Consider the following 18,168-nt stretch of genomic DNA (forward strand, 5'->3'; position numbering starts at 1 on the left):
TGCGATATTTGAGTGTTTACTTCAGCTAATTGAGTGAAGGAAGAACCACATCCAACAGGATTAACTGTGGACGCAAGAGGAAGCTGTCTGAAAGGGATGTTCGGGTGCTAACCCGGATTGTATCCAAAAAACATAAAACCACGGCTGCCCAAATCACGGCAGAATTAAATGTGCACCTCAACTCTCCTGTTTCCACCAAAACTGTCCGTCGGGAGCTCCACAGGGTCAATATACACGGCCGGGCTGCTATAGCCAAACCTTTGGTCACTCGTGCCAATGCCAAACGTCGGTTTCAATGGTGCAAGGAGCGCAAATCTTGGGCTGTGGACAATGTGAAACATGTATTGTTCTCTGATGTGTCCACCTTTACTGTTTTCCCCACATCCGGGAGAGTTACGGTGTGGAGAAGCCCCAACGAAGCGTGCCTCCCAGACTGTTGCATGTCCAGAGTGAAGCATGGGGGTGGATCAGTGATGGTTTGGACTGCCATATCATGGCATTCCCTTTGCCCCATACTTGTGCTAGATGGGCGCGTCACTGCCAAGGACTACCGAACCATTCTGGAGGACCATGTGCATCCAATGGTTCAAACATTGTATCCTGAAGGAGGTGCCGTGTATCAGGATGACAATGCACCAATACACACAGCAAGACTGGTGAAAGATTGGTTTGATGAACATGAAAGTGAAGTTGAACATCTCCCATGGCCTGCACAGTCACCAGATCTAAATATTATTGAGCCACTTTGGGGTGTTTTGGAGGAGCGAGTCAGGAAACATTTTCCTCCACCAGCATCATGTCGTGACCTGGCCACTATCCTGCAAGAAGAATGGCTTAAAAGCCCTCTGACCACTGTGCAGGACTTGTATATGTCATTCCCAAGACGAATTGATGCTGTATTGGCCGCAAAAGGAGGCCCTACACCATACTAATAAGTTATTGTGGTCTAAAACCAGGTGTTTCAGTTTCATTGTCCAATTAAGGGTACATGTTCCCTTAATTGAAGCTTGGGTTTTGCAGGAATCTTTTTAGTTGTACTGTAGATTTATTGTTAATGCCACCAACACTAAGGCAAATTAAACTGATAAACTTAAACAGTGTAGATCTAATCATGCCCACACATGCCTCTGTTTGAAAATTTATCAAATTTTGGTTATTTCTTAACACCAGGATCTAAGCACTTAGACCAGTGGCACAGCAGCATTGACGAGCGACAGTTCATGAGAGACCTCCATCAGAACAGATCCAATATGAATTTCAGAACATCGTCTCCTGTCAACTTCAAATCGTTCCTCCAAAGTTCGGTATTGAAAGATGCAGAAGAGCTTCAGAGCTAGGCTGATGTTCCTCCTTCTGCCTTAGGTCTCACCTTTTCCTGTGATTTTAAAGCTAAAGTTGTATGTTTTTGCATTTTTTTTTTTTTTTTAGTAAATTATTTATTTTCAGGTAATCCAAGGCTGCTTTGTGAGATTGCCTATCAGCTGGATAGGAGTATCCTGTCCTATGTGTTCCAGGCTCATCAGAGGCTCTATGGTTTCATACTCAACATACCACAGAGGATTGTCGAGGTAACACCTGTCTCAAAGACAAACCTGCAGTCTACAGGGAAATTTCTTATGATCAAGTGATGTTTTGGGCGGCAATCATTGGAAACGAGCTGGTAGGACCATTCAGAGTTGCAGATAGGGTGAAAATGACTGCCAAACTCTACATTGACTTCCTCAAGGAACACCTGGAACCTTGGCACAAGAAGAAGAAATTGTCATTCCGGAAAAATATGGTATTCATGCATGGTAATGCCCCATCCCATGCTGCGAGGCTTACCAACGAATATTTGCAAAGTGTTTTTGCGAAGCATGGGAAAATTATGGAATGGCCAGCCTGTTCACCAGATTTGTATTCCATCGAAAATCTGTGGAGCATCCTGAAAAGGAAGCTTTACTCCGGTGGGAGGCAGTACTCTTCCAAGGATGACCTCTGGAATGCCGTTCTGACTGCTGCCAACGACATCTCATCAGATGACATCGGAAGTTTGACATCTTCGATGGACCAAAGGCTTTTTTCTCTGATCCACAAAAATGGCAATTACATAAAACACTGATTGTACCAAGAAACCTTTTTGACTATGTTTGCTCTGTATTATTGTTGTTTTCACATTAAATGTGCCTAGTCTAATAAATGTTTTGATTTTCCATCCTCACTTTGCCACATTTGGCACTTTAACAATGATTTGCATATAAACATGGCTCGCTCACACAGACTAGATATTACCAAAAAGGTTGCCATTTGCTTACTATTGCTCCGATCAGCTTGAAATTTTAGATCTACACGTCTTAGCATTGTCATGTAACGTGCCGAGTATTGCAAATTTTTATTGAAAACTATTCGACTTAAAGCAAAAAGACCGATTTGCATATAATTCTGGCACGCAGTGTGTATTCTGTTTAGCTCATAATGCATGAGCCTTGCAATTCAAAGTAAACAACTAGTTAGGCCGACAGCTAGCTGCCTAAATTATTGATAAAAATATATCTTATGATCGCAAAAGCATTAAAATAATAATCTGATGTCTTTTCTATTTATTCATGCTTAAATAATATTTTGTATGTATTTTAAAACGGTTTTCCCCCTCAAGTCTGAAGCATCGTTTCACATTAAGGCGCCTGAATTCAAATGGGCCAATCAGCGCACTGGGTCGGACTCCAAAGCAGATAACGTCATACAGCTTCACATAAGTTTTACTTTGGACTACGGCATCAAGCGATCTTCACTTTTACCAAGTTGTTTCTATTTTCTGTGACCACACGGGCTTCAGTTACTTAGGTAAGACAATAATAAAATAATCTAAATTTGCTTATTTATTAACGGTGCTGTGCTGTAGACAGCGAAGGTGGAAATGGTAAAGTCAAGTAAGCTTTAGCTCCCGCCTAGCATTGAAAATTAACCACTTGGACTAAAAAACAGCCTTCTGACCGTGCATGTTTCAGAGACGTGTGATTTAATTTAACTGTCACATAAGTGTAGCTTCGTTTCGATGCTATGGGTAAAGTTTTTATTCCTTTTTTGATTCCAGGCTAGCTTTAGGTTAGCTAACCTTACGGCTGCGTTCTTTCAAAGATGTGTTCTTGCAGCATATATGGAGAATCGGTTCAGTTCGTGAAAGATTTGAATAGAATTTCAGATCTTTGTATAACTTTTCTTCTGGTTAACTTAGAAAGTGAGCCATTATTGTTACAGGTTAGTTTTCTAAACTACAGAAAGTAACTGTTAGGGAAGCTCAAATATGAAAAACTGGACTGATATTGATATCTGGTGTTATGCCAGATTTACCAATATTTTATTTTATTTTTTTTATCCGATTACTCGATTAATCGTAAGAATAATCGATAGATTACTCGATTACTAAGATATTTGTTTATATGACCAGCAGGGGGGTTCTTTTTAAAACAAGATGCACCAGAACACAGAATAGTTCACAATATTTTATTTAAACAATTTCATTTAAAACATTTCTTTTTAAAAGCATGGCTTCGGGCCCACTACTCTGTCCCTGGAAATGAAAAGGGATCATGTGAAATAAAAGTGACAACTTGAATTATTCCAAAAAAATAAATGAACAAACAAAACATGTAATGCCAAAGAAAACAAATTAGTAAATCAAAACAAAAAAAGCAAACTCATAAGTTCAATAATAAGCAAACAAACTGTAAAAGGAAAAAAAAAACACAAACACTTTAAACGGTGGAACAAATCGTCATTGTCCAATTTCAGTGCCCTTCAAATGGGCCAGAGGAGTCGTGCCCCGCTCGCTCAGCCTGTCCAATCAGCAACAGGTTGCCTTCAGAGCGGCCCAAACAAACACCGACAAGACAAGACAGCAGAGCGTCCAAGCGCTGCAACTCCCAAACAATCCTAAACCAAAAAAAACGCATTAGAAAACCCGTGGATTCAGGTAAAGTAAATTAAAATCTAAACAGGTAGCTTACCCAGGAGTAGTAGCACAGCCGACCCAGGAGTAGTAGCACAGCCGACCCAGGGAGAGAGCGGATCAGCAAGCGAGGGCTAGATGGAAGCCGCACGCCGCAACAACCTCCAGCTGCAGCCGCTAACGCCAGCCGAGCAACGCTGCAGAAACGCACGGCAGGTATAGCACCAAAACCTAACCACAATCCCAGCCAGATGGTACAAAATGGCACTTACAATTCAGATGAGCGGATCAAGCACACCAGCCACTTGGGCAGCCAAAGACACACACCTGGCAGCGGCCTGCTCAGCTATAAAGCCATTTGCCCCGCCCACCAATCAACTGCACGCTACTTGATACACCTGGTGCACATAGTTGGGAAGGTGGAACACCATCCCGCCACATTTACAACAGCCAAGTAGTTCTGCTTGTAAAAATTGCATTATTATTTTTTTTCCATCCTTACCTGTGGAATCTATTGCCAATGAATCCAGTTTGTCTTGTAAAATGGTTGAAACAAGAGTACACAGCACATGACTTGGGGAGCTCCGACCGCTCTACTGCCACATACAAGATGGCGGCGACGTAACATAGGACTCAGCTCTCAATGCATCTACGTATTTATGTCTATGGGTCCAACTGTTGCAACGGTTGCCTTGAGACGGATACTGCGAAGGGGAAAAGGAGAATGTATTTATCCCGGTAGGTGATTCCCACATTCCAAGCCCGCTCTGCACGATATGGTGACCGACTCGTTAATGAGGCAATTAAGTCTTCAAACTGCTTCGCCACGTAGAGACCAAACACCCTGTGCATAAGCAACACTTCGGGCGTCATTGTCTCTCATCACTCCCAGATGGGACCGTCTTATTGCAGAGAAACAAGCTCAGGGCTTCCATTAGTCATTATTGTGAGTTAAAATTTTCACGAAAGTAAAATGTTCATTTTTGTGGTGCATCTGTATCTTATTTTGAATGGATATGTAAACGTTACCATACCATAATTATCTGTCTCCTAGAAATACCTGATCCCTTTGGTAGTCCTTCATTGAAAACCTTGAATCGCTCTTAGTCTGATCCCTCCCCAATGGTTATCTGCCCTGAGAATCCTCACTACTGGCTGATCCCCAAGGCAAAATTTCCATCTGGGTCATAGGGATACTCAAACCCCTCCACCACGTTAAGGTGGCGATTCTGCGGAGGGGTCACCAGCAGATCGCGATGGATGTTTAATCCAAGGGATCCCCCATCCTGAGCAAGCACAAGGCAACAGTGGAGAGGATAACTCCCTTTAAAAGGAAGAAACCTCCAGCAGAACCAGGCTCAGGATGAGCAGCCATCTGCCGAGGCTGGCTGGCTTCAAGTGGGCAAAAATAAAAAACAAAACACAAAAATTGCAGCAAACCTCTGAAAGAAGAAAGACAGATTTAGTTACAATGTTAGTTTACATTACACATGTTTAAAAAGGGAGATTTAGGAAAGTAGTGCTCTGTCTATAAGATAGCTATTGACAGAAAATAGCTATTGACAGACTGTTGCAGTCTGAGCCTGTAGCAGTAAACTACCTCTCACTGGAGTCAGTCCTGAAAGAACTTAAAGAATTGTTAGTTCACCATTATCTAAAAACCTCTGAAAGAAGAAAGACAGATTTAGTTACAATGTTAGTTTACATTACACATGTTTAAAAAGGGAGATTTAGGAAAGTAGTGCTCTGTCTATAAGATAGCTATTGACAGAAAATAGTGCCCAGACTGTTGCAGTCTGAGCCTGTAGCAGTAAACTACCTCTCACTGGAGTCAGTCCTGAAAGAACTTAAAGAATTGTGTTAGTTCACCATTATCTAAAAAATCATTTTGCTGTGTTCCCATATCCTGCACAGAAAATCTTTAATTTTGATTAAGAAATAAAGATGCACTGTTTTCAGAGTTTATGTTTGAATATGTTAATGCTCTCAGACAGTTTATGTTAAATGTAACAACAGTCTATGTAAAAGTGTCAGTGTTTTTATTTTAAATGGTGCAAAAACTAGAACTTAAATTCACAACATGGAATTGTAAAGGTTGCCAATCCATCCCAGGGCAACACAGTGACACACAGGACAAACAACCATGCGACACATACTCACACCTAAGGAGAATTTGGACAGATCAATTAACCTAACAGTCATGTTTTTACTGTGGGAGGAAGCTGGAGCACCCAGAGAGAACCCACACATGCCACTTTTATTATGTCTGAACCGCTTGTCTGCAAGGCAACAGTGCTATCAATTGTGCCATTGTGCAGCTCTCATACTCTAACCATTAGAACAAAATCTACACTATTACAGTATAAATGGACTATGAGAATGTACATCACTCCTGTAAACCTGAATAAATTTAACCTGATCATCCTAGATTTGTGTATGCATTACATTGCTTATGGCAATGCAACAAAATCAGTGCTTTTTGGGAGGAGGTAAAGAAAATAAGAATTATTCCAAAAGATATTTTAATGGATCCTGCTCAATTTAGAGAGAGACAGGACAATCAACCATGCATGCACACACACACCTAAGGAGAATTTGGACAGACCAATTAACCTAACAGTCATGTTTTTACTGTGGGAGGAAGCCGGAGCACCCGGGGAGAACCCACACATGCCACTTTTATTATGTCTGAACCTCTTTGCTGCAAGGCAACAGTGCTACCAACTGCGCCATTGTGCAGCCCCCATACTCAATCCATTAGAACAAAATCTAGACTATTACAGTATAAATGGACTATGAGAATATACACCACACCTGTAAAACTGAATAAATATAACCCCATCATTCTAGATTTGTGTATGCATGGTGGAGAAAGGGGCACTATTACATTGCTCATGGCAATGCAACAAAATCAGGGCTTTTTGGGAAGAGGTTAAGAAAATAACAAGAATTATTCCAAAAGATGTTTTAATGGATCCTGCTCAATTTAGAGAGAGACAGGACAAACAACCATGCACAGGACAATCCATGACGAGCACAGAAGTCCAGCAACAGTTCACTACTGGAGTTCAGGTCAGCGGGGCCATTCCTCCCAACCACACCCCTCCAGGTCTCACTGTCTTTGCCCATTGTCTCGTTGAAGTCCGCCAGTAGAACAAGGGAATCCCCATGAGGGGCACTCTCCAGTACACCCTCCAAGGACTCCAGAAAGGGTGGGTAGCCTGAACTGCTGTTTGGTGTGTAAGCACAAATAACAGTCAGAACCTGTCCCCCCACTCGTAGGCAGAGGGAGGTTACCCACTTGTTCACCGGGGTAAACCCCAACATACAAGCACCAAGATGGGGGTTGGAGGGTCAACAAGAAAATGTAATTGGTTCATGTTGTACATGTCTGAGAGTCTTTATGTATGTGTGTGTGTTGTTTTTCCTTCTTCATTTGTTTGTCTACTTATGGTTGACTGGTGTATCTGTTTTTTGTGAGGACTTAAAATTAATTATCTAAACATATACAAAAGTAATATATGAAAGGAGAAAACCCTTTCCTCCTTGTTGTCCTTGTCATTCAGCAAGTTGTCCATGCACTCTAAAGCTATAGAGGCAGGTGTAATCCGGATGACCCCAGTTGCTGTTCACCTGTAGATTCACGTAGCGGAAGGAACCAACTTTATTGGCCTGTAAGGTAGATTGATAATCCATAGTTACAAATAGAAAGACAATAGAAACAAAGGAGGTCTGTCTTAAAGTGCATGGAAGCCTAGTTCAACTGGCCTTGCTGTAAAAATATTTTGCATAGTTTTTCTCAAGATAGCATGGAGGTTATACTGATATCTTGCTAACCAGAAAACAAAATGTTATGTAGTAACACGGATTTTTTTCGTTTGTTATCATGACAAAAAATAATATTTTTTGCTACAAACTTGACTAATTGATTAATTTTTCAATGCTATCTACCAGTTGCAGTCTCACTCAACACCTCTGGAAGTGCAGAATTAACATAATTTTTATGATTTAAATAGAAATTTTCATTGGAGCATTTTGAATGGAACAATAATACGGTATCTGCCATTTTATTTAAAGTTTTTTTTTTTTTTATTGAATGCTAGTAACACCCAGTGAAGAACCTTATGGTTGTATGTTAGGAAAGATGATCAATATTTATAACAGGGTCAGTCACTCTGGGCTTTTGTGAGAACTGTATTTAGTTAATAAAACATTAATTTGACATATTTACGGGAAGTCTGAAGGTCTGTATTCGGTCTCCATCTTCATCATATAGGAAAGTTCCCAAATGACTCTCCTCATCTTCTAAATTCTCCTTTCCCTGAGACAAAATTAGATAGAAATGCAGTTCATTATCTTGTTCTTTCTATATATGTGAAAGTTAGTTGGTGTATCTAAAGACACATCACATCCTGAGATGAGCAGAAAATTCATTAGTGCAGACAGAAAGTTTGCATAGTTTAGAATGAGATCAAGTGATGTCATAATGAATCATTGCTATCACATTTTAAATGTATACTTAAAATATACTATAGGTGGATATATATGATTTACAGTTTTGACACTCCTTTTACTTGACTTACATAGACAGAAAATTCTCTAGGAGCACTGGAGACTGACGCAGTTGGGGAAACAATCTTGGGAATATGACCCAGCGACACATGAGTGACTGTGGCTTTGTTTGACAGTTCGACGGATAAACGTCCCGGGAAGCCTTCAAAGGCCCAGCATTGTCCTGGAATCAGATCAGTTCCTCCCTGAAAACAGAGAACAGAATAAAGTTTAGGTGGCGTACCAAGACTAAGAGAAAAGGAAATCCTCAAGCCTAATATTACACCATTTTTCCTACTATTCCTTTAATGATCTGAGTGTCATTCATACCTGAATAACAATGTTTGGGCCTATAGGAGGTAGCTTCCCAAACCATCTACATCCTTTAATGCTCTGATATGTTTTTGAGGTCATCTTGTGTAAAATCGTTGCTCCTGTACACAGAACATAAAAACAGAAATAATGTGAGTCAGAAAAATTTAATACTGAAAATTTGAAAAGTAGTTTACGATCATATTTGTAATGGCTCACCTTGAGACCCCAGAGCAAAGTTGGGCCACAGATCTGCTTGTGGTAGAAGGTACTCAAGCTTTGCCTCCAACGACTGCAGCCTGGAGAGATATTCCTGATCCTCACCTCCAGAGATTGTAACCTGTGCACAACATAAAAGTTAACAGTTTGTTCTCATGTTTGCTCGGGATAGTTAAATCAGTGTTAAGATTAGGAAGAGAAAGCCTACCATGTCTGTTAGAGTTGGTGTGACATATAATTCTGAAGATCGCGAGTGCAGGGAAATAATTCGGCAAATACAAGCTGATGAACATGAGCAGAAGATGACAGTGAGACAACATTTAAAATACAGCCTTTCTATAACACTTCCAAATTGACTATTTGTTGAAGGAGAGTATTTACCAAAGACGACGAAGATGACAAAGACAAAGACAAAGATGTTATAACAATCCCGTATCAGAGTGTCCATGGTCTGGTTTTCTTGGACAGTCATATTGTCCTCAAGGCTATGAAACCTCTCTCTAAATGTTACCTCCCCATGTACAGGGCGACCTGTTATGCGCCTCCTTCTGACCCAAGATGGAAAATATACAAGTGAGTAAAGATGTACATATATCAGCAGATGACTGCATAAAACATAAGAGTTAAAAAAATTGCTGATTTAATATACCTGTTTGGCATCTCTCTGTATGAAATAAGTGGTTGTCCATACATGTCATAGTACCCATTTCTTATCAAACGTTCACTTGTTCTTGGCATGACTGAAAAAAAAAAAAAAAAGACATGGAAAAGTGATCGGTGACTGGCACAAAGCATGTCTAAAATGTACAACACAACTCTACAGTAAGTCATTTTCATAGTAAACACTAAATTTAATGATGTAATAAATCTAAAACTTAATTTAATGTTGATCAGATCATCATTTACCTATCATAAGAAATATATCATTTCATGTGTGAAAATCATAAACTATCTATAAAACTTGAAGGAAGAACTTTTTTTTTTTGCATTTAAAACTACCTAATATTTTTCTGCTGTTTCAATACTCAATGAACTTAGCAAATATGCAAAAAAGGTGCTAAAACACAAATGAGACATTGGACATTTACATCAAAAAGTTAGTTTGATGTTGAGCTAAGAACATCAAATCATTACTAACAACTTGTCTTGCTTAACCTATTTGCAACATCGCTGGCACAATTCCTTTAAAAACTCTAGCACAAAATTACAATTTTTTCTTTGCCTCACTAATTTTACATACTTGAACAACAGAAGCTCAGTTAAATTCCTTGAAGTTATATATCCGAAGTCTAATTCTTCAAATGTATGAATTCCTATAGGAACTCCTCTCTTATTGACAAAAGTTCCAAAAGCACCTGATGACAAGTCAGCCTATGTGACATCACAATGCTCAACAGAACCTGCCCACAATTCATTTCTGTCTCTTTGAAATGAATTGTAGAAATTCAGTTCAAACATTTAAAAACCTTGGCTTGCTCTAGAATGGGTGGTTACAATCCCTAATGTTTTAATTGTGTAGTGGCATGTTTTATTGAAAATTGTAACATAGCATGGCTGTTTGTTGAAGTAATAACACCCCTGTCCCTAGTGGGGTCAGGAGTTGCTGGTGCCCATCTCCAGCTAACGTTCTGGGCGAGAGGCGGAGTTCACCCTGGACAGGTCCCCAGTCTGTCACAGGGGAACACAGAGATAGACAACCATACATACACACACTCACACATAGGGAGAATTTAGATTTACGTAACAGTCATGTTTTTGGACTGTGGGAGGAAGCCCAGAGTACCTGTAGAGAACCCACGCATGCACAGGGAGAACATGCAAACTCCGTGCAGAAAGACCCCGGGCCGGGAATCGAACCCAGGACCTTTTTGCTGCAAGGCAACAGTGCTACCAACTGCGCCACTGTGCAGCCAGGACAGTAAATTACAGTTTTAATTTGTTTGATGCTATGAAGCATAATCGAAACTATTAGGATTGACCTGAAAAAAAAAAGTCTGTTTCTTGGCAACACAAAATTTATTAATTTTTTTTCCTAGTACAAATTGTCATGAAACTTGCTTTTTTTTAAACAAATATTTAATTTACTATAAGATGGATATTTAGATGGACAATAATTAACCAGATTATTGTCTCATTTGTGTCTAAAGCAACCTCTTCCCATAATCTTAAACGCTGCCCATCCATTTTCTTCAGGGGTATTGTGTCCTGTGCAAACGTAGCACAGAAGGATAGAAACATATAGCACAAAACATAGTTTATGGCCAACACAGGTGGCTACAACAACAGCTTTCATTTGTCAGAAAACAAGAACTTTTTTAAGGTTTTGTGATCATTATCAGGATTTTTAGTAATAGCTTTTATTTTTAACAGAACTAAATATTAGTTTATATGATGTTACTCTGAAGGAGGCCATATTATAGCTCATCAGATCCATGAAATCTTTACAGTATACTAAAATTAAACATTTATTTCACAAAATTTTATCAAAGTTTTGTAAATTGTCAGTTATGGTGTTGACACATCATGGTTGTGACTAACATCTTAGGAATAAAACAGAAGAAGAAACTAAATAACATAAGCTAAGTAGAGCTGCTTAGCCTTCTTAGCAAAGGAAGAGAAAGGAAGAGGTCATGGGGTCCTCAGAAGTTTTGATGCCCTCCAATAATGCCTGATTTTTCCCCCCCATTCTTTTTATGTCTGACAGTGTTGACAAAAACTTGGGACAAATTTCAATTGAGTTGGAAAATATATAAAAAAGATTTTTGATTCAATTTATTGATACTTTTATAATTATTTATTTGAATACTTATACTTAATTGTCATAATATATTAACTTAGTATTCCTTTAATTGTTCTAAACTATTATAATGTATTGAGTTCTGTTCCAGTAGAGGGGATTTTAAAGACACCATCCACCTACTACAATATTTAAAATAAAAAAATATTCAGCAAACACCAGGAAAACTTACATTGTTGTGCTCAGATGGCTCAGGTTAGTTTAGTCAGATATTTGAAAAAAATATATATTTTGTGTATATTTTGTTAAAATGTAGTGCTTTATCCATAGGACCTGTTTTGTCCCTCTTCTCAAGAATCACTGAAATTAGTTTTTGGCTGCAATATATTTCTTGCCAGAAGTTTAAAGAAATTGAATAAAAGACAAGAAGTGTGACAATTGACAGATTGCACTTTAAAGAATAAACATAGTTTTATGTTGACTTGATGTAAAGTGGTTTACTTTAAGTAAGTATATAAACTCATTCCAGTTAAATACAAAGCTGTATGTTTAAATTTGAATTTAAATGTAAAACTTTGTATATTTAAATTAAGATTTGAACCATTTTAATTCATATTGACTTGAATTAAGATGGTTCAGTGCAAAAATAAATAAAAACTGAAAAGATAGTTTAAAATTAAAGTTGCATAATGCTAAACGTGTACATTCCTTTCCTTAGATATAAAATCAACCTGTATTCATAGATTTAGAAAGTAGAGAATAGAAATTTTCCCATTTCAATGCAAAACGTTGTATATTACGTTTGGTAGTTAAGCGGAACCTTATGCCATTTGACAGAAGTAAATATCAATATTTATAAGAGCAACATATGATGAGAAACTGCCAGTTAGACGCTAAAAGGTTCACCTGAGCAGTTTCAGAAATATTTTAATATCCAGAGGAAACCAGCAAAATACTGCTTTCTGTCACATTTTTAGAAGTTAATAGAATATAATATGCGCTATTGATTTAAAAGGGGAAATTGCTTATTTCCTGACAAGCCTCGCATCCTAAAGTGAAATATTAATAAATACAAACAACCATTAGCGATATTAAATTAATCGGGGAAAAAATTGCACAGAGTTACAGATTTTAATATATCTTAATAGGACATGAATTAAAGGAGCCAAAATAGCAAAAAAAGAGAGAAATAACAGAAACAAAAGAGCCTTGAGCTGATATCCGATTATTTTATGAACAGTGGAAAATGACGGGGCACAAACGTGACTGGCAACAACGAAGGGGGCGTGGCCTAAATTCAGCCGGGACAGGAAGGGTTTTTTTTTTTACTCTTCAAAGTGCTGCTTTCGCGGCTCGGTTATTCTGATTTCCCCCGAAAGCCAGCATGTTCGAGGTGAACATTTGATATATTAAAAACAACAATAGATATGATGACATTAGTACACCAGCAGTGTTTGTACTGAATGGGTCCATCACACGGACTTCCGATTTTGTCCCGTTCAGGTAAGAAGACCATTGGATCAAATCATCAAAAGACAGCTAAGCAGTTTAAGCTAGGTGCTCTCCCTTATAGACACAGGTGATTGAGGTTACAGAATGTGAGTGATGTGTTATAAACCATGTGGAAAGCGTGATCCTTCATTAGCTTTATGTTATAATCTAGGTCTGACGTTTTGGTGGCTTTATGTGAATTTTTGTTTTAAGTGAAGCTGTTCACTGGACGTCAAATGGAAGATCAGATTAAGAAATGTCCTAACTTGGTGAATGTGCTTTATGTGAAATAATTTAAATTTCAATTAAAATGTTGCAGAGCAAGTTTAAAGAAGAGTTAAGCTGTGCCTCACCCAATATTTGTAGACGGTGTATTTCATGTGTAAATCCACACAAGGCAAGGGTGTGGTGCTCAGATCAAAAATAACAACACCTAACAACACCTTATGGACATTACACTATGTCCATATTCACTGATGATTTTAAAGGGAACATGACTATTTTACACTGTTTTTAATCATGACTCGTGGCATAACCATATTTTGAAGGAGTGTGGCTGTTAAACTATTCATATTTAAACTTTTTGTCATTTTGTCTGTTTACAGCAGTAAGTATATTTTATTAAGACTTTATAACAACATAAACTATGTTGTTATAAAGTGCATAGGCCTGCATTTTATTTCAACGGAATGCAATGTAATTCTGTGACTTTGTATTTTCCACTACATGCATGGACATGCAGTCAAAAGCTAGTTCTTCCTGGGAACTCTGGTGCATATGTTGGCGCTGTTTGCAAGAAGAAGGACACACCAAATTTATAGTCTCTTTTTCTCTTTTAGCATCTCTGGGGAGAGAGACTTACCTCTGGAATAAGGCCACAGCAGGATATCTGGATGCTGTTAAACCTTGTTTTTGTTTAGAGACAACGGGGAGCCATGGTCCTACGGGCGTCTCCTTTCCCCAACGGGTTTGTTGCTGGCATCCACGCCATAGGATGGGCGTTAATTGTGCCGTGCTTCTGGTATCTTGATCGCGTTATTGCTGTGTGCAAGTCCACCACAAAGGAGAGGAAAGAGCGACAGGAGGAAGAATGCTACCTCCACCCTCTCAAAGTCTTCTTCGGCTCTATTTTCTTTTTCATTTTCTTCCTCCTCACAGCTCCCTTGGCTTTCCTGGGATTTTTGCTCTGGGCACCGCTTCAGGCCTGCCGCCGGCCGTTTTCCTACCACAGAGTGGAACCGACCTCAGCAGAGAGGGAGACAAACAGAGGCTTTGAGCAAACGGGAAAGGCGTCCTTTACCTTTGCCTCAGCCAATCTGTGTCTCTTACCAGACAGCCTGGCTCGCTTCAACAACCTGGGCCACACCCAGCAGAGGGCGTACGAGATCGGCAAGCGTATCGCGAAGAGCGTTGTGCGACCCAATGTGATAATCACGGTGGAATCTCCCAGCAGCTGCGGCCCTGTCAGCCCCTCTGACAGCATCATCCCCAGAGCATGCTCAGACACAGACGGAGGCTTGGAGGGGCAGTCTCAACCCACAGGAGATCATCGATCGGAACCAACCGAAAGTTCGGCATCCTCTGATGACGCAGAGGAACCACTGACCGAACCATCCTCTTCCCAACTGAATTATAATGAGAACTCCAACAAACAGGGTCAGTCTGATAACAAGAGTCCTGCTGTTTTGTTCTCCCAGCGTATTCGTCAGCAGGATGAGGAACCCTGGGAGGTGTCACCCTTCTTTCCAGCCAATATCGATATACTGTGTCTGGAAGAGGTGTTTGATAAGAGAGCTGCTAAAAAGCTCACCAATACACTTAAACCATTGTTTGGACACATACTGTATGACGTCGGCGTGTACGCCTGCCAGCCGCCATGCAGATGTTCTGCCTTTAAGTTCTTCAACAGTGGTCTGTTCATGGCCAGTAGGTTCCCAGTGCTGGAGGCCCAGTACCACTGGTTTCCCAACAGCCGTGGGGAAGATGCTCTGGCTGCCAAGGGTCTGCTCTCCACTAAGGTGCCTGGTTAATCTGACAATAAATCTATTTTGTTTTTTTTTATTTGTGTTGAGGAATGTACTAGTATATCAGCTGCCTGAGCTAATCTATTATAAGAGATTGAGTCACAAACATCTAAAAAGATATCCTAAATAGTTAAACATGCTGGTTCAACTAGATAACCATTGCTTCCTGATTAAGGCACAAAATGCTATGTAAATAATCCAAACAGGTTATTAAGTTAAATTAATTTAAAAACTGTTGGAACTAAAGGTGAAACAATCAAAATATTCCTGACCGAAATCGATTTTGATTTTATTCTGAAAACTATCCTGCTAATTCTCTTTTGTTTTTAATTTAAAGGCTATAATGCGCAATAGAGAAACCTTGTGTGTTTTTTAACACTTAAGGTATTTAATCCATCAGAGATTGGAAGAAAATTAGCCCCACTTATGCATTGAAGCATGTGGGGATCTGTTTTTTATTAAACTTAGAACAGTACAAGCTGTTGGGTGATTTGTTTATACTTCAAAAATGCTGGGAAGTCTTAGTTTGCATAAAATGAACCAGAGAAAATGCTGATTTTTTCAGCATTTTACCTACCATTCGTCTATCTAGCTAACTAATTGGAACCACAACACATGTCCACTGTTAAGTATGGTGAAGCATCTGTGATGCTGTGGGCCTCTTGCTTGGCTCTGGGAATCTTCTTAAGGATACCCAGGAGTCTGAATGATCAAGAGAGATTGTCTGAAGAGGAATAATAAGATTATTCTCCCTGTATGCTCCAATCTACCAAGTAAGAGGAGAGGTGTATTGTTGTCAAAATAAGACTTATCAGGTTTAGTTTGTATTTTTCTATTTAAGCTATATGAATGCCTTCAAATTAAAGGTTGGGTTGTCTTTTTAGAAGTTAAATTTGATATGATGCTCCTGCTAAACATGATGAATTTTTTGAAGAAGGTAGTCAACAATAGTGGAAGATGCCAATAAGTATGGGAGGGGGCTGCATTTGTTTTACCAGTAACCCTAGGATAAGATCAAACCCCATGATTTGAACATTTTCAGGTTCTAATCGGGCAGAATCAGAAACAGAAGAAAGTGGTTGGCTATTTCAACTGCACGCATCTTCATGCACCGGAGGGTGAGCGCCAATTTCATATTTGGTTCAATCAGATAGGCGCACATTCTTAAGCAAAGTTCCCCGTGTTGTCCACAGGTGAGGGGAAGATTCGCTGTGACCAGCTGGACATGGTCACCAGGTGGATCGGGGAATTCCAGGCCGCCCACAAACAGCCTGATGAGGAGGTGGTTTTTGATGTTCTCTGCGGGGATTTTAACTTTGATAACTGCTCACCTGGTATGTCTCATTCGTAGTTATAGCTGGTATTATGTTAAGATTTTGGACATTTTCCACAGTGTTATTTTAAAGCTCATTTTAGACCTATTTGAATAAGCATGTAATCTGTGCTGTGTAGATGATGTTTTGGAACAGAACCACAGTTTGTTTGAGGAGTACAGAGATCCGTGCAGAGCAGAAGCTGGAAAAGAGAAGCCCTGGGTTATTGGTTGGTATTATTTACATCTTTAAAGCTAGACTACATACAGCACATACAGACTGTGTTTTCTTTTCATTAACCAAAGGTACTCTGCTAGAGCAGCCTTCTTTGTATGAGGAGGATGTGAATTCCCCAGAAATGCTACAAAGGTATTTTTTTTCTAGCTTTCTTCTGTTTACTGCGGCAGAAATATGATGAGAGTAGCATTATTTAAATTTAGAGTATTCACTGTGGTGACATAACGAACTGTTTTCTTTTCTTTGTGTCTCTGTAGGACTTTGGTAACAGAGGAGGTGAGGAAGCAGTACATCTCTCCTCCTGTTCCTAAACAAGGTGTTCCTCTGGTTTACCCAGAACCCGGCCAGCCTTGGATTGGGCGTCGGATTGATTACATTCTCTACCGGGAAACCTCTATTTCAAAGCTCTGCAGAACAGTACGTTCACTGTTGAGTTCTTTTCTTACTCTGCTCTGTTCCCATTTAACCCATGTTCCTCCTAATTCTAGAAAATAGCCTAATAAATTGAGAGTTCATAATATATTAACAAATTAAAGCAAGACTAACATATTTGGGTTTGCTTTTACCCATGCAGGAACTGGAAGAGGTGACCTTCATATCTCAGCTGGCTGGGCTTACTGATCATATTCCTGTTGGCTTAAAATTAAAAGTCAGTATGAACGCTGACTACGATGATGAATGAGAGCTAATTTTAAAGAGCGGGGCCAAATGTACACAATTTTACACAGTTTTACTTTAAACTGTTTATTGACATACTTGAATTTGTAATTTTAGAAAAACTTTTAGCCACTGGTAAGTGTGTGACACAGGTGGAACTTACTTTTTTAAAATATTTTTTTATGGTTCCACATTTCATACGCATTTTATACATTTAGAGCTGCTCAGAGTTGTTGCATTGATCTTTATAAAGCTACATTTTGAATCAGCAGAAAAGAAAATTCTTAAATAAATTAAAAAGACTACTTTCAGTTTTCTATCTTGCTATGATGTGTCATCTAATATGATGTCATATCTGACTATTAAACTCATTGATCACATTAAGTTCATAAAGTTTGCATGCATGATCACAAATTTATTATATGTTACAACCAAACAGCTGCTACGGGTTTGTGTATTTATAGGTTGATTTGATTATATCACTCAGAATAGATTAGTATGATCAGAATAATTAGGATGATTACTAAGAGATTAGATTATGTCAGATTGGTTTAATTGTTTTTTTATGTAATAAATTATATAATTTAAAAATGCTCCTTAGTGTCTTCTCATGTTGTGTTCTTCAACTGTTTAATGATTAGCATCATTTTATGCTATAAAACATCTACATTCGATTAAAAAAAAACAAAAAACTATACG

General features: G+C 38.9%; 2 protein-coding genes and 1 long non-coding RNA gene across 3 annotated transcripts; 1 reads left to right on the top strand and 2 right to left on the bottom strand.

Annotated features, from left to right (window-relative positions):
• Window positions 1-3,444: 3,444 nt before the first annotated feature.
• Window positions 3,445-4,825, bottom strand: LOC116716682 (uncharacterized). The gene is made up of 2 exons (XR_004338585.1): window positions 4,010-4,825; window positions 3,445-3,912 (listed from the first exon to the last, which is right to left on the bottom strand). It is a non-coding gene; the product is annotated as an uncharacterized LOC116716682 (long non-coding RNA).
• Window positions 4,826-5,787: 962 nt separating this feature from the next.
• On the bottom strand, window positions 5,788-14,213 carry LOC116717036 (SUN domain-containing protein 2-like). Its single transcript, XM_032558103.1, has 9 exons — window positions 14,101-14,213; window positions 9,660-9,750; window positions 9,392-9,558; window positions 9,219-9,292; window positions 9,011-9,131; window positions 8,810-8,913; window positions 8,512-8,685; window positions 8,160-8,249; window positions 5,788-7,600 (listed from the first exon to the last, which is right to left on the bottom strand). Exons 2-9 carry the CDS (start codon window positions 9,746-9,748, stop codon window positions 7,487-7,489), a joined length of 933 nt encoding a protein of 310 aa, XP_032413994.1. The 5' UTR covers window positions 9,749-9,750; window positions 14,101-14,213; the 3' UTR covers window positions 5,788-7,486.
• On the top strand, window positions 13,066-18,063 carry smpd5 (sphingomyelin phosphodiesterase 5). Its single transcript, XM_032558096.1, has 8 exons — window positions 13,066-13,250; window positions 14,078-15,256; window positions 16,305-16,380; window positions 16,456-16,596; window positions 16,715-16,804; window positions 16,881-16,944; window positions 17,070-17,229; window positions 17,387-18,063. The coding sequence occupies exons 2-8, from the start codon at window positions 14,174-14,176 to the stop codon at window positions 17,492-17,494; spliced, it is 1,722 nt and encodes a 573-aa protein (XP_032413987.1). The 5' UTR covers window positions 13,066-13,250; window positions 14,078-14,173; the 3' UTR covers window positions 17,495-18,063.
• The last annotated feature ends 105 nt before the right edge of the window (window positions 18,064-18,168 follow it).

The sequence above is a fragment of the Xiphophorus hellerii genome, chromosome 3 (genome assembly GCF_003331165.1).
Source record: "Xiphophorus hellerii strain 12219 chromosome 3, Xiphophorus_hellerii-4.1, whole genome shotgun sequence".
Lineage (NCBI taxonomy): Eukaryota > Metazoa > Chordata > Actinopteri > Cyprinodontiformes > Poeciliidae > Xiphophorus > Xiphophorus hellerii.

Excerpts from the sequence above, each read along its gene's own strand:
- LOC116717036 (XM_032558103.1), bottom strand. The coding sequence starts at position 9,748 with ATGCCAAGAACAAGTGAACGTTTGATAAGAAATGGGTACTATGACATG. Across the intron at positions 8,914-9,010 it reads CTTTGCTCTGGGGTCTCAAG|GAGCAACGATTTTACACAAG; the intron begins GTGAGCCATTAC and ends TTCTGTGTACAG. Across the intron at positions 8,686-8,809 it reads GCCCAAACATTGTTATTCAG|GGAGGAACTGATCTGATTCC; the intron begins GTATGAATGACA and ends CTCTGTTTTCAG.
- smpd5 (XM_032558096.1), top strand. The coding sequence starts at position 14,174 with ATGGTCCTACGGGCGTCTCCTTTCCCCAACGGGTTTGTTGCTGGCATC. Across the intron at positions 16,597-16,714 it reads CTTTGATAACTGCTCACCTG|ATGATGTTTTGGAACAGAAC; the intron begins GTATGTCTCATT and ends TGTGCTGTGTAG. Across the intron at positions 17,230-17,386 it reads TTTCAAAGCTCTGCAGAACA|GAACTGGAAGAGGTGACCTT; the intron begins GTACGTTCACTG and ends TTACCCATGCAG.